Source organism: Vanacampus margaritifer, chromosome 9 (assembly GCF_051991255.1).
Source record: "Vanacampus margaritifer isolate UIUO_Vmar chromosome 9, RoL_Vmar_1.0, whole genome shotgun sequence".
NCBI classification, from domain to species: Eukaryota; Metazoa; Chordata; class Actinopteri; order Syngnathiformes; family Syngnathidae; genus Vanacampus; species Vanacampus margaritifer.
The window spans coordinates 7556486-7571821 of NC_135440.1; the positions used below are offsets into that span (position 1 = coordinate 7556486).

The 15336-nt window shown below is 37.7% G+C and overlaps 1 protein-coding gene across 5 annotated transcripts; it reads left to right on the plus strand.

The window, feature by feature from the left end:
- Positions 1-366: 366 nt before the first annotated feature.
- Positions 367-13228, plus strand: sybu (syntabulin (syntaxin-interacting)). 5 transcript variants are annotated; one of them, XM_077576544.1, is made up of 8 exons: positions 367-527; positions 4590-4637; positions 4717-4903; positions 6739-6939; positions 8468-8564; positions 8671-8823; positions 10018-10173; positions 11587-13228. In XM_077576544.1, the coding sequence occupies exons 2-8, from the start codon at positions 4614-4616 to the stop codon at positions 12668-12670; spliced, it is 1902 nt and encodes a 633-aa protein (XP_077432670.1). In that variant the 5' UTR covers positions 367-527; positions 4590-4613; the 3' UTR covers positions 12671-13228. The 5 variants fall into 5 exon arrangements, with proteins under 5 accessions (XP_077432670.1, XP_077432671.1, XP_077432672.1 ...); XM_077576545.1 differs by having other exon boundaries at positions 8689-8823; XM_077576546.1 differs by having other exon boundaries at positions 6793-6939.
- Positions 13229-15336: the final 2108 nt, after the last annotated feature.

A 15336-nucleotide genomic window follows, 5' to 3' on the forward strand; every position in this document is an offset into this window, starting at 1 on the left:
AAGCTCTAAAACGGGGCTCTGAACATTCGTCATCACTTTACATTTCACTTTAGCCTCATTCCCGTTTTTAAAATTGTAGGAGGTTATAAAGATATCAGAATAAATAGGAGGCACATATCAACAGCTAAGCACTCCCCGTCATTCAGTACCATGGAGAGCCATCGTGCATTCTGCACACAAATTATTTACGTAGGCTATTTAACTTAAAATGTTGACGCCATCATTATTTTGTTGATGCTCGATGGTGACCCCGATCCCATAGGACGGATTACATGTACTGTTCCATATTGCTAATTTTCGCCCCTCTGCATCTTACACGTTGGGCGACTCAAGAGTTAATGCGTTATGTAACACCCAGAGGATGGTCGTCATAATGTGCGCGCACTGTCAGAGGTCCAATGGGGTGTTTGTTATCACTCTGGGTCCATCTGTAGCCTACTGTAGAACACAACCTGGTATACCAGCCACTGGACGTGAATTTGTGCTGCGCCGATTTAGCCGCAACCTTCCCTACAAATAAACATCAGGTGAGGATAATTTTGCTGGCGACATTTGTATCATTGCAATTAAACAATATCGTGATGTAAATGCTTCAGAACAAATGAACTGCGCACATAAGAAAATGGGTGTGTGTCTATGGGAATTATTTGTTATGACGACGCAAACAATGTTACTCTTGGGTGATCTGACTGAAATAAATCCGACAACGCATGTGTTTATTTCAAAGGGGGAAAAAAAATAGTTGTAGGTGAGGCACCAAATGTAACAGATTGAATGACTAGTTAGTTATGCAATGTGAACAATTTGTACAAATCTTTTGAAGTCGAGTTCCAGTCATTCCAAATAATTACCAAAGTACAAAAACAGGTTGATATTGTTCTGCCAAGATAGATAGATAGATAGATAGATAGATAGATAGATAGATAGATAGATAGATAGATAGATAGATAGATAGTGCAAAGTTTTGAGGAATGACTCAAAAGCATTATTCAGTATGACAGCACAGCATGTTGTGATGACTGCATCTATTTAAAGGTCCACAGTCTCAGATTTGCACATGTGGGGGGAAAAGGAGTGATTGATTTATGTATTGCATTGTATGCATACCATGGCATGTAATATTAAAAAATATTGAGCTACATGTAAATTCACCATTTACTAGGTAAGCATTATCTGATGTCAAAATACGAGGGATTCCGGGGGACTGACAGCATTAATGGAATAAAGTCATAAACAGCTTGAGATCAGTCCATGTGTGGATCAACATTAGAAAGCAGTTGGACTGGAGTGGATTAAGAGATTTTAAATCTATATGGTACTGTTTAAAACGTAGACCATCTGGTTGTAGAAGAAAGTATGAGAACAAGCTTTTAGACTTGGTCAGTGCAAATATTTTCTGTGCATTCCAACTGACACATTTCATCTTTTAATTTATTTTTTATTTAATTTTTTTTACATGACACTAAAGATGATTTTTGCTGAGTTTCTTCAAAGGAGTGTAGATCAAGTGGTCTGGATGGTACTCATTGCTTCAGAAAGCTAACAAGAGTGTGTTTACCATTAAGATGTGATGTTTAACAACATAGATATGGTGTCTGGGTTCAAGCTGGTGATGAGGCAATTGGGGAACCAAATCATCTTTAGAGGCTAAATAACTAGAGCTGTCAAACCATTACAATTTTTAATCAGATTAATCACATCTTAGAATTTTGATTAATCGCTTAATTAAAAAGGCTTTTTTTGCCCGCCAAATTTAAAGAGCACCTGTTATGTGTTATTTTTTTTGACATTTAATGTTAGTTCAAAAAATTTAATCCACTGCACACACTCATCCTCCTCTTTTTCTAATTACTTGCATAATTTAAAATGAAAAAAAAATGTCACTAATAAGTTTGATTGATTGATTTTGAATGTCATGCGCAAACATATGTAGTTATATTTATTGCTCAAACACTGTGCTACCTTTAACGTAACCATCCGCTGTCAGCTAAAGGATCATTTGCAGTCAAAATGAATAGTGTGATTAATGTGCGTTAATACATGATTAACTCATTCACTGCCATTGACGGCTATAGACGTCAAAAATTCATTTGAACTATTTCCAGTTAGTTTTATTTTTTTGCCACTTTTGTTAACAAGAGTATGAAAACCTATAATTTTTTTCATTGGACATTTAGAACAGATATAAAATGTATGATTAATCGCGCATTTAACTATTTAAGTCATGCGATTAGTTAAAAAAAAAATAAAAATTATCGTCTGACGCCCCTAATTTTTAATAATCTTTTTTTATTAGGGCGATTAAAATTTTTAATTGTAATTAATCACATGACTTAACTAGTTAACTCCCGATTAATCACAAATTTTATGTCTGTTCTAAATGTAAAATAAAATAAAAAATCTAGGTTTTCATACTCTTGTTAACAAAAGAACAAAAGTAAAACTAATAGAAATAGTCCAAATGAATTTTTGACGTCTATAGCCGTCAATGGCATTGACTGAGTTAATGCGATAAATTTTTTTAATTATTAGTTAACGCTTTAACTATGACACCACTAATAATAACAGACATTAGGGCAGTTGAGAATACTGTCCTCCAAATGTTTCTTTTCATTATCTCACATATAGACTAAGGAAGCCATGTAATGAAATGTATAGTGCACAACTTGATATTGCATCTTGTTGCAGCAGTTTCATTAATAGACAATTGGAACAAATCAGTATGCACATACAAATAATTTTGTACACACAGAATCAAGGGCATAATATTCATGCAGAACGTGAAAGCCTTCCTATTCCGTCAACTGGTAACACCCACACATAACATTTCAACATTGTTAATGAAGGACAGAGTATTCGGATGAGCTGCAGAAGCTGACAAACAAAATATTGTACCCTTCTTCAGCATTCTTCTCTTTGCTAAGACTATTGCTAGGGCACTGGGGTGGATGCTTATTGATGCGTAATCAGATGCTGTTGTGCCAGCCCACTAGACATCTGCTCATGTAAGCATGGCACTTGAGTTTGTGAGGATAATGAATCCAAAAGATACAATGGAGGCCACCTAGATCTCGGTTCTATTTTAGAATCTGACAAATGAAAAATGGAGTTTCAATCCCATGGCACTCTGCTCTATTTTTTGCCATCCTTTGTGGTTTGAAGAAAGAGGATGACATAATCTGGAACTGCACATACAAAATTATCTGATTTCCTTTTGGCCACTAAATGGTTGATAATAGTCTCATCCCAATATGTGCAAATGCAGATCAAGAATAAGAATATAGGCCTGACATCTCAGACAAGCGGTACTAAAAGCTTAATGTCAATTACGTCATTAAAGCACTCAAAGAGTCACACCACGTCTGCACTTATGCAACTGACCCATTAAGGGAAGCTGCTGAAGGCAGTGCAGCTAACAAACCAGAAGAAGTGATGAGACTGACGGTACAAGCATAAGAAGAAATTCTGCATTATTTACTTGTAAAACATTAATAAAAAATGTTTGTTCTTTGTTAAACTGTGTGGGGAAAAGGTTCATCCATGTACACTCACAGAAATATTTCGAGCATAATTTAAGATTTATGTAATTTTTTTACATGACAAATTCCCATTACCTTTTTAAAAAATAATTTTAACACAAACCTACCAAATAAACCTTATATGATACATATTCATTAGTCTAATAAAGCCTATTTATTTGAAATGCATAATCCTCAGGTTTATGTATTTAGTATTAATAAAATATAATTACTTTTTATTATTTTTATGTTTTGGGGATGTGTGGTTCATCCCCAAAACATAAAAATGGACATGTGTTTTTCATATAGCACTATATTTATCGTGTATAGACAAACTGATTATTATGCAATTCAAACAATACTTTATGTATTTTAAATACTCTCATAATTATTAATTTCGAGTAATTATACTTTATTAATACTAAATACATAAACATGGGAATTATGCATTTCAAATAAATAGGCTTTATTAGAATATGTATCAAGGTTTATTTGGTTGGTCTGTGTTATAATTATCTAAAAACAGTAAATGGGAAATTGTCATAAAAAAAATGACATACATTTTAAGTTAGTTTCAACAGGGCAAACGAAGAAATGAAATATACATCCATTTTTGGTACTATGTATCATGTTCACTGAGAGTTGGACTGGTCAATCACGCCACATAGTAAAAATCACAAAGCACACGCAGCCAATTATTACTTATTGTGCCACCTTTAAATAGGTCAGGTTTTTGTCAACTTTTATTTATGTACACTTTAAAATTGTTATTTAAACTCTTGTCCTGGTTAAACGTCATCAAAAATAACTTTGTGATCATGTGAAATGTAATGAAGATATCCTTCACATTTGGGAATGATAGTGTCAATAATCTGTTGGTTTCATAAGGTGGTAAAATTAGAACATGTTGGCCGTGTAATTCTTGTACCATCTGTACCAGGCTGCATGTGGACTATGTGTGTATGCATGTGTGTTAATGTAGCGGGTGGGTTTGGTGATGTAACCGAAAGAGGGTCTTTGTTCTTTGTTTACTGTTTGTCGCCTAATGCTTCTTTTTGTATGGTTGATCAGTGAGAATATACTACATGAAACACAATGGGACCATTCCAAGAGTATGAGGTTAGTCTTTATATTGAAACTACAGTACATCATACGGCTTTGGAACCTACGCATGATTTAATATGTTCCCGCCAAACAGGAAAAGAAGTCACCACAGAAAGGAAGCCCTCGGAGTCGCATCCCACGTTTGGTCCTCCATCCCTTCCAGCCAAAGGGCAATGGCTCGCCTCTTTCTGACTCTCCTTTCTCAGAAGAGGAGGGCAAAGAGTGTGACGTCAGCTCCGATCACTCCAAGAGGACCATCAGCACAAACAGTTTTTACTCTGGTAAGAACTTCCAAATGACATCACACACATTAGAAATGCCATATGAAATAGAAAGCTTTTTGATACCAGGTATCCGTATATAGCTTAAATCAGGCCTTTTTGCAAGGTATTTGTACTCACGAGATATATATACAGTATATACACAGTGCTGCTCAAAACTTTGTGAACCCTGCAGGCATGGTCACATTTTTTGTATAAAATATTAAAATAACCTTATTAAATGTCTAGTCATAACCCAATCTACAATGCTGACATTGAAAATAATGAACTTGAAAAAAAAAGAATGACAATATTGTCATTCATTATTGAGCAAAGGGTGCTGATTTAAAAAAAACTCAGATTTAATTGGTGCAAACGTATGTGAACCTCTCATTTAATCGGACATTGCACTTCCTTTTGCAATGAGAACTTCATCTAAACACTTTCTTTGGTGACTTATCAGTCTTTCACATCTACTTTTGGGGATTTTTGCCACTCTTCCTTGCAAAATGCAGCCAGTTGATAGAGATTGGATGGGCTTCAGGTTTCGCCACGGTATTTTTGAAATAATTTAAGTCAGGATTTTGACTGGGCACATCCAGAACATGAATCTTGTTGTACTTCAGCCATTCCTTAGTTGTATTGCTGGAATCCTTTGGATTATTGTCATGTTGCATGATCCATCTTCTACCAGGCTGTAACTTCCCAAAGAACGGCTTCAGGTTATGATCCAGGATTTCACAATATTCCTCTGAATTCATGATTCTCTGGACTATGTGGAGTTGTCCAGGACCTGAGGATGAAAAGCCAGCCCAGAACTTAATGTTCTCACCACCCTGCTTCACTGTAGAGAGAAGGTCCGTTTGCTGGTATGCAGTGTTGACTTTTCACCAAACATGACTGTTTTAGTTGTGACCAAACAGTTCAATTTGGGACTCATCTGTCCATAGAAGGGACGTCCAAAAAGCTTCAGGTTTGTCCATGTACTCTCTGGCAAAGTTGACATGGGCAGCTTTGATCTTTTTTGTGACCAGGGGCTTCTATCTAGCAAGCCTTCCATGAAAGCCTTGTCGATTGACTTTTCTTCTGATTGTTGAAGCATGCACGTGTCCCAGATGCAGCAAAAGAGGTCTGCAAATCCCTCGATGTGATGCACAGGTTGGCTTTCACCTGAATTGTCATTTGTCCTGTGGTTCTTGCTGATATTTTAGAAGGTTGTCCACTTCTAGGCTGGATTGTAGTAATTTTCAGTGTTCTCTAGTTGCAGATGATCTGCTTCACAGTGGAATGATGAAGCTCATTTTTTTTAGATGACTTTATAGCTTTCCCTAGACAGATGTGCTGTCACTACCCACTTCCTGAGGTCCACTGAGATTTCTCTTCCTCTCAGCATGACTGACCTGTTTCAGTCAGTGATGAACATTTTTTTCGCTAAACCTCTCATTTCATTGGTCCATTTCAGTTGTTAGTTTAGCTACCAATTTGTTCTACCTGATCCTACTTGACTGCTTGTTTTAAGCAATGCAGCACAGGGTTCACTTACTTTTGCGCCTACATGAATTGACCAAAAACTCTTTTTAATTTAGTTTTGACTACACAATTAATTTTGATTACACAACAATGCATTGAAATGCTAAACCTACATATGTTATTTCATATAAAATGTAATGGTTCAGATTGAACAACAAAATCAGGTTGAAACAATTGGATAGTCCAAATTGCTCAAGAGGTTCACAAACTTTTGAGCAGCACTGTATGTATATGTATGTATATGTATGTATGTGTGTGTATTTAAGGTCGAGGTCTCGTGGGTCTGGTTTTGGTTATTACTGTGTGTGTGCCTATCTACAATATAGATGACACCGGCTGCCCCACTAGTCAGTCTGTGTCCCCCTCCAAAACTCCGTCAGGCTCAGAGGAGAGTGCCCACAGTTCGCCAACACTTCCTGAGCGCAAGGTCAAAGTGAAGAGGGTACGAGTTATAGCAGAGGGCAGTCGAGAACCACGGAGCGCGCCGAAGCACAAGAAGGAGCTGAGGTCGGCCATGAAAGCCAGAGGTAAGAGCTCGACACTAACTTTTGCACTGGTAGCACTGGTGCAACCAACTTTTGAAAGGGATACTTGACTCATTGAGTACAACATTTATATTTTTGTCCAAATTAATTTAATAACTCACTTATATTCATGTTCAGTTTTTCCACATTTTCTACTGAAAATGGCTGAATGAGTCAAGTATCCCTTTAAGTTAAAGAAGAAGGATTTGGTTGCACTCGTTTATGGGGAGGTGCAGCATGATCATATTTGCTGGCATAATTTTTTTCACATGATGTAAATAAAATTGACAGTGACTCAAGATAAGACATTTGGGAAATATTTTGCAGCAACAGGAAGTTTGTCTGCAACAAGCAATGGGCTAACAGAACAGGTCCAATATTTTATATAATTTTAAAAGAAGACAAAAAACTGCAAAGGCTTTCCTTTTATTAAATTGTTTCTTAATGTGTAACTGTATTTTTCTTAATCTTTGTATGTTTGATTTTTTGGTTTTGTTTTGCTTGTTTTGTTTGTTCTTAAGAGTGGACCCTGAGTCTGGAATAAAATTGAATTAAATAAAAAAAAGTTCAACTAATAGAGGCCAGCTCTTAAGAGGTTTGTCTCAAAACATTTTTTTGTTTTTCAGATCCATAAATACATCTATGTAAAAATCCTGGTAAAATCCCAGCAGTTTTTTGCCTTCTAGCATACTTTTAACTTGCAAATGAATGTGACAAATACACAGCCAGTAAGCAGCAAGACCGCAAGCCAGTATCCTCCAGAATGGTGGATGATGATGTCGTGATAATTGGAGGTTGACACATTGTTTTGTTTCTGTCTATATTGAGCATTTGAATAGATCTAAACCACCAACATGGCGGACAAACAAATACTGATCATGTGATTGAAAACTATCTACATATGAAATTGGACATGTGTCAGCAGCTCACAAAAACTGCTCTAAAGGAGAGAATCATTACTTAATTCCGTGTTTGACCTTGGGGGCAGGGAAATGTCCTTGTTCCAGAATTAAACTTTCTCCACCTTAAATCTGCAAATACCTTTTGGAACACAAAACTCCATGAGGCAATATGGTAAGAGTAAATTGATTGGTGAAGGGAAAGGTTTGGGGGCTTAGCCAATTAGGCTGATTAGTGGGAGGTTATTTGAGTGGGTAAATGTGCACACCTTTAGCCGACTCACAAAGTGGTGCAGAAAAGGTTTTTGCATAATTAGTTTGCCACATTCATCACTGGACACAGTACTATGGTTTTGTTTGATGGCAAGAGCTGCCTCTCAGGTATGGATTCAAAAGATATTTATTAAGATTCATTTTGCGTCAATCTGCCAATATTTTACCCATGGCAGAGCAGGTAGGACACCGTCAGTGTATATCACATTGTTGATTGATAGTTTTATTTTTAATGGAGGTGTTTTCTTGATGCACATGGCAGACTTTTTCCACATTTATTTTTAATAGCTGACATTCTGACATGACAAATGAATCAAAACAAGCATTATTTGATTAACATGCAATTCCTCCTCATGCAGGAAGTGAAGCAGATTTTAGCTCCTCCAGCAGTACAGGGAGCTTAAAAACCAAGGAGAGACTCGCCAAATCATCTGGAAAGAAGGCTTCCTCTCGCAGGTAACCTGATTTTAGCATTATTTTGCAATCCCAAGCTTTTCAATTGTTGGCTGTGAAGTAATGTTTCTTGTTTTGCATTGCATTAATTTGCTTCATTATAATGAAGTCGCATTACCCACACCAGCATGCTCCCAGTCTTCAAACCAGCAGGCAGCTCATCCTCCAACCGGGATGCCGAGCTGTATGCTCCCTACAGGACACCGCCCAGAGTTGCAACCTCAACCATGAGTAGCAGCTCCAACTCCAGCCCAACATCCAGGTGCAGATTTTTATTATGTCAATCTGTATTTTTTTGTTGTGACTGGAATGATTTTGACGATGTGACGTACACGCGCTAAATCCTATGGACTACATGCCACGGAGGAGGCGGGACTTCCGACTTGCACGCAATAAAGAACATTTGTTTCAATAAATTTGATTTTTAATGCCAAGTTTCTGTTGTACTCAGCCTACATTAGATCAGTGTTCACCAACATGGTGCCCGTGGGCTACTCGTGTGGCCCCAAAGGACCAAAGGACCACATGAGTAGCTCATAGCTCAGTTCTAAAAAAATACAAATAAAAAGCTCACCAATGATGGGACGATTGTGAGTTTCCCCAGAAATTTTGTAGCAGTATGTAAATGTAAACACTCACAGAAATAAAATGTTGCATATTGTTAATTATCCTAATTTCCCAATTATATTATTCTAGTTTCCTAATTATGAGAATTCATTAACATGATCATCAGTGTCTTCATGTAAATACATACTAACTTCAAATTGTAACTTTGAATAAGTGGGACCTGACTGATATATATTTTGTTGAGCCTGATGCTGGTTCTGATATTTGCTAAAATAAAATTCTGATAACTGATTACAGCAATCAGCGGTATAAATAATAAAAAAATCTCATGAATAAAATGCTGTAACTTTTTTTTTGCTCCGTTAACGCTTGATCACAAAAATAGGAATTGCAGATAAAACTGACTGTTTTACAATACTTTGTCCTTTTAGTCTTTTACCTTACCTAAGTATTGGTAAGGTAAAAGACTAAAAGTGGTCATTTTCCACTTATTCTGCGAGGGATGTTTGAATGCCATATTTGTCTTATGTTGCAATTTCTTTATGTGTAACAAGCTAAACAAAATAAAAAAGATCGTGTGCGTGTGGTTTTTTTGTTGTTGTTGTTTTTTTGGGTCCAGTTTTCAACTACGGTACTTTAAAAGCTAATATTGCCTTAAAGTAAATCGGTCAGGCTCTAATAATAGTACAATTAGTGTTGAAGGTTTTTACCAGTAGGAAGGTGATTTCTGCCCTAATATATTAAGCATGTATTTAGATTAACTAGTCTCCTGTCTGCATGCCAGTAATCCAGCATCAGACAGTAATTCTCTGGCCCCAGCAAACATCTGCCGCATTGTCTATTGCTTGCAGTAATTTTAAATTTTAAACTGAATTTCTCTGCCCAACAGGAGAGCGAATTTGAGCCGCTACCATTCATGTGGCGATAACCATGGAATCAGACCCCCCAACCCTGAGCAATACCTCACCCCTCTGCAGCAGAAAGAAGTGACCATCAGACACCTGAAAACAAAGCTGCTGGAATCTGACAACAGGGTGCATGACAGGTCAGTTAGCATCTAACTTGTTCAACTGTAATTTTAACTTTTTTAGTGTTTGATTTTAAAGGTGAAATCAAGCCCAAAATTTTCTTTACAATTATATGAGCAGGCCCACTAAGCTTAACACAGTCTTCTGATTAATGTAGTTTGTGTAACATGATTTCAACAGCAAAATCCATTTGAAAATGACATCGCAGTTGCTCAAGGCTTAGCGAAGCGAAGCTAGGCCGAGCAGCTGTGATAACGTTTCAGTTAAAAGCAAGTGGCAAAATGGCCGTCCACAGAGATGGATTAAAAACGAGTGAATTTTGTTAACTCGTGTTCCACAAATGTAATATTAAGCAGAATACAATTTAGACTAGTGAGAGCACATACAACATATTATTGTAATGAAAATTTGGGGGGGTTACTTCACCTTTAAAGCATGAGTGGTTAGGGGCAATAGATTGTGTCGGGCCTAAACCTTGTAAGTCACAATTTGGCAAATTTCATATTTTTTCAAAAATGTATACCTTTGCTCAATCCACATTGTGTAATTTTGACAAATCTAAAGTGTTGAAAATGGCTTGCTCGCTTTGATGATGAATTGTTAATGGTTGATAAAACCTGTCGTTTTTGGGGGTCTTCTGAAAACTGACCATTTTGGAGGTACAAAGTTTTAGTCAGATGCCAGTGATATGTGATGTAATAGCCACATCCTGAAGCTCTGCTCAACTGACATCCACTCGGTAATTACATAAGACACACACTCACACAAAGAGACATGCCAAAGCTGGAGTTTGGTCTTGCATGGAACTTTCTTCCAGATTCAGCTTTAGTATGAATATTTCAGTGCTCGTTTTGGCTAGTGCGATCTAGTTGGCGGTCTTTGTAAGAAAGTGTTGAAGTGACTCCTTCAATAGCTTGAACAATAAGGATGTAACGATAACCGCAATATCCTGATTTGCGATATTAAAACTACTACAATATCGTCGTCGTCATGTCACGATATTAAAAGCATTACATCTGTTTAAAAAATCTGGTTGATTTCCATTTGTGCAGCACCCTCTGGTGGCTAGTTAGTACAGTTTAATTTTCATAAGGAATGTTTTGGCCCTTCTGTTTAAAATCCACGCTAATGGTCAGATGAAAGGAACGTAATATGCCTGTGAAGTGTGAACCGAGTCAATATGTGGAGGAACTCAATGTGCGCATGTGCACGTAAGTGCCTCAATGTAAAGTGTTATCAGAGATTGTAGGTTGTTTATATGCATTGCTGTACAAAAGTGCTTTTTTCCCCCCGTCTGAGCTTTTTTTATTTTTTAACAATATTGTGACCTTTTTTAATATTTCGAACCTCCCCACAATGTTGTGATAATTATCGTATTGTTTGGATATTGTTACATCCCAATTGAACAATGAACATTTTCTGTTTTTCAGAGAGGCAGAAATTGATGACCTCAAGGGACAGCTGAGCAGAATGAGAGAAGACTGGATTGAGGAGGAATGTCACCGGGTAGAGGCCCAACTATCCCTCAAAGAAGCCCGGAAGGAAATCAAACAGCTGCGCCAGGTTGTGGAGACCATGAAGAGCAGTCTGATGGAAAAAGATAAAGGAATACAGAAGTACTTCATCGACATAAACATCCAAAACAGGAAGCTGGAGTCTCTGTTGCAAAGCATGGAACTTGCTCAGAGCGGTGCCAGCCTTCCAGAAGAAAACGTACGAGAATTCATCTTCCAGAGCCCCGAAAGGAGTGCGAAGAAGATGGTTGGAGATGAAGAAGGTGGGATGGAACTGGCAGATCAAGCGGTAGAGGCTATGGCTGATAGCGGGCTGCTAATAAATGACGAGATGGCCAACACAGCTGACATTTTGGAGCAGGTCTTCATGTCCACTATGGTGGATTTCAATTTGGTCTCCAACAAGCCAAAGCCTGGAATTGAGTCAGGCCTTGGAATGTCCATGTTATCGGAAATATCCAGTCCACCTCCACCAGCTACTGTCACCAGCTGCATCTCACACTCCCTTAAGGAGACTGAAGAAAAAGGTGTTCAGACAGATATCATGCTTTTGTCACAAGACCTTCAAGTTCTTCTATACCAGCTTCTCGGCCTTGAAGGGAGAAGAGAGCAGATGTTGTCCATCCTGCCCGCCTCCACTGTCACTTCTGCACATTCCCCTGCTTCCCTCGACAACACAGTCATCGCCGCTGACACCGGCTTGCACTGCTCAGAATTGTCCGAGAAGCCGCGGTTCATGGATGAGCTGGATTTTGACGTGAGCGCAGAAAAACCTCGTCCCTCACCAGGACTGGGTGTGATCAGCAAGCAGTACTGGAGCAAGAGTTTCCTGGTTGATCTGGTTGCCGTGGCAGCACCCGTGCTACCCACAGTGGCCTGGCTGTACTCGCGACACGGTGTGGAGAAAAGCACTCCAGTCAACATCGCTGCTCTCATCAGGGGCTGTTGCATCATGGGATTGCACTCTCTTCGTCACATTGCTCACAGGCCAAACGTGTAATGGCTTTCAACATGTTAGCACACGGCTCACTTTCAATTAGAAGCACTTAAGCATTTTTGAGTATTTGTTTCATTTTCCTCAATGCCACCATTTGAAGTCTAGCACTGTATGTTTAACAGGAGTTGAAGCCAAATGGTATTAAATGGAAGGGAGTATTTATTATGGGTGCATAATTTATTTATAGTTTCTGTATAAAATGATCATCTGGGTAGATGATTATTCCCATTGCTGTATTGTAGATGATGTCCCGAGTTGTCCTTGCTACTTGTTCAGTTGAGTTTTTGGAGATCAAGGATTGAATGTCGGAGGTATTGAGTTGTTCTTCAAGAAAGAAACTTTTATCCTTCAGCCAAAGCTTTAATGTAAAATACTGTTCTGTTTTTTTTTTAAGTGTGTATTTCTCCCCCCAGTCAGCAGAGCTTTAAGTTGACCCTTTTGTACTAACAAAAAGTTGATGCTTCACAGCATATGACAGTTATGTGCCTGAGCTATGTGCAATACCTGTGGTTTGCATCAGATGTCTATGTATATTTATTAATAAAGCATGATAATACAGTACCTGCACTCCTGGCTCTATTTTTAAACTTAAAGTGGTGCCTTGTGAGTTTTTTGAGATAAGAGCTGAGATTTTTTTCATCCATTAGGCCTACTTGTGAGCAAAAATTTGAGGTACAAGTGTTGTATGGTGGGTGACAATGAACTCAACTCTCTTCACAAGAAGCAGTTTACCAAGGTGAACAATTCTCAAGAGAGGCTTTAAAGGGGAAATACCCCCCCCCCCCAATTATTTTTAGTTTGACAGTAAACTTAATCTGTGAAATATTTGTTTTTAAAATATGAGTTAAGCAGCATTATTAACCTTTTTAAAAAAATAAAATAAAAATCTATATCAGGGGGTGGCTATTTTGCCACTATTATATATTCGTGGGCGGAGCCAAGACACGCCCCTTCATTTGAATAACATTTCGACCCGACAGAGCATCTGCAGCATGAAATAAATGTCGGAGCAGAGCATTTTTATTTGATTGATATTTAATTCTATCTATACATTTAGCTTTGTATTTATTTTGACATTTTTAATTTTTGAATCTCGAATTTTTAATTTTACATATATTTATATAAGTTTAATTTTTGAATTTAATTTTTATATCTGTTTTAATTTTCACTTTCATTCATTTATTTAGTCACTTAATTATTTTTAATTTTGGCAGTTTTGGTCTTCCATATATACCTACTTCAAGTAACGGGCATTTACAGATTTTCTCCATAGGTTTGGCATATTTCTTGAAAGTGAGATGACATTTTCAAAACTGCAAGCTCATTTGGCCAAACAGACATTTGTGCACAACCTAACAGTTCATTTACAAAAGCACATATCTATCCCAAAACTGCTCACACATGCTTCACTCCAAGTTCCTTTTCAAAGAGTCGGTACAGTCACAACTGCAAAGATCCTTCTCAATTGCTTTGACTCATCTGCATTCACTCAGTTCTTTTGCCAAAAATAACTTGGATGATTTTGCACAACTCTTTGGATCACCTGCAAAAGCTCATATCTCTCCCAAAACAGCTCACCTATGTGTCAAAATCAAATTTCTATGTCTAGTCAGTGCCCCCAAAATGCATTGTCCCTTTGGCATTCTGTGAGCACCACAAGTCAAAATCATTAGATGATTTCTCACAACAGCTAACAAAATACAATTATATATAAAACTGAGGGGAAAAATTGATTTTACGAGAGCAGTATTCAAAGTTTTTAGTTTGACATACTCACAGTCATGGAAATTGCAACAGTTTTTATTCACAAAAAGTTACTTACACATGAGTAATTCTGTATATTTATGAAAAACTAATAACTAAAATCATATCTCGCACACAGCGTAAATGAAGAACCAACAACTGTAACACTTTTACTAGCCTTCCCCCTCTTGGCCATCATCCTCATTCTCTTGGGCATCCATACGCTGCTCTCTGTTTGGCCAAAGGTTTTCATCTACATTGCAGCGAATATTTTCCCTTGCAAAGCAGCAAGGAAAAAAACGGCGTGAATGTCTCAACCATCCTCTACACAGATCCCCTGTGATATGCTGGACTAATTTTGCCAATTGAACAGATGATTTTGCATATTATGACTTACACACTGAAATCTTGCTCACATGTTTTGGAGAGGACAGCCATTAGACTGAAAAACAACTAATCCAGTTCAATCAGCAAGATCTATCCATTTGGAAAATGTGCTGAATGTGGGCACATTGTGCTAACTGTAGGCTAAATGTACACAACCATTAGCACAGATCCACTGAGGCAATTGAGACATGTTCTAAGACATTGGCAATTTGATGAAAGCAATGAGAAATGCCATTCAGTTGAGACCAATTGTAAGGTAGATTAGGGATTTGTCCATGGTATTTTGAAAATGTCATCTCAGTTTCAAGAAATGTGCCAAACCTATGGAGAAAAACTGTAACTCCATGTGTATCTGATGTCTATATTATATTGCCGCCAGGTGGCCAAGGAACACACACACACACGCACGCACGCACGCACGCACACACACGCACGCACACACACACACACACACACACACACACACACGCTAGAAAAAAGCAGGCCAATGTCTCGTGAATTGAAAGCAAAAATTGTGGTAAAATTGCTTTTCTTTAGGT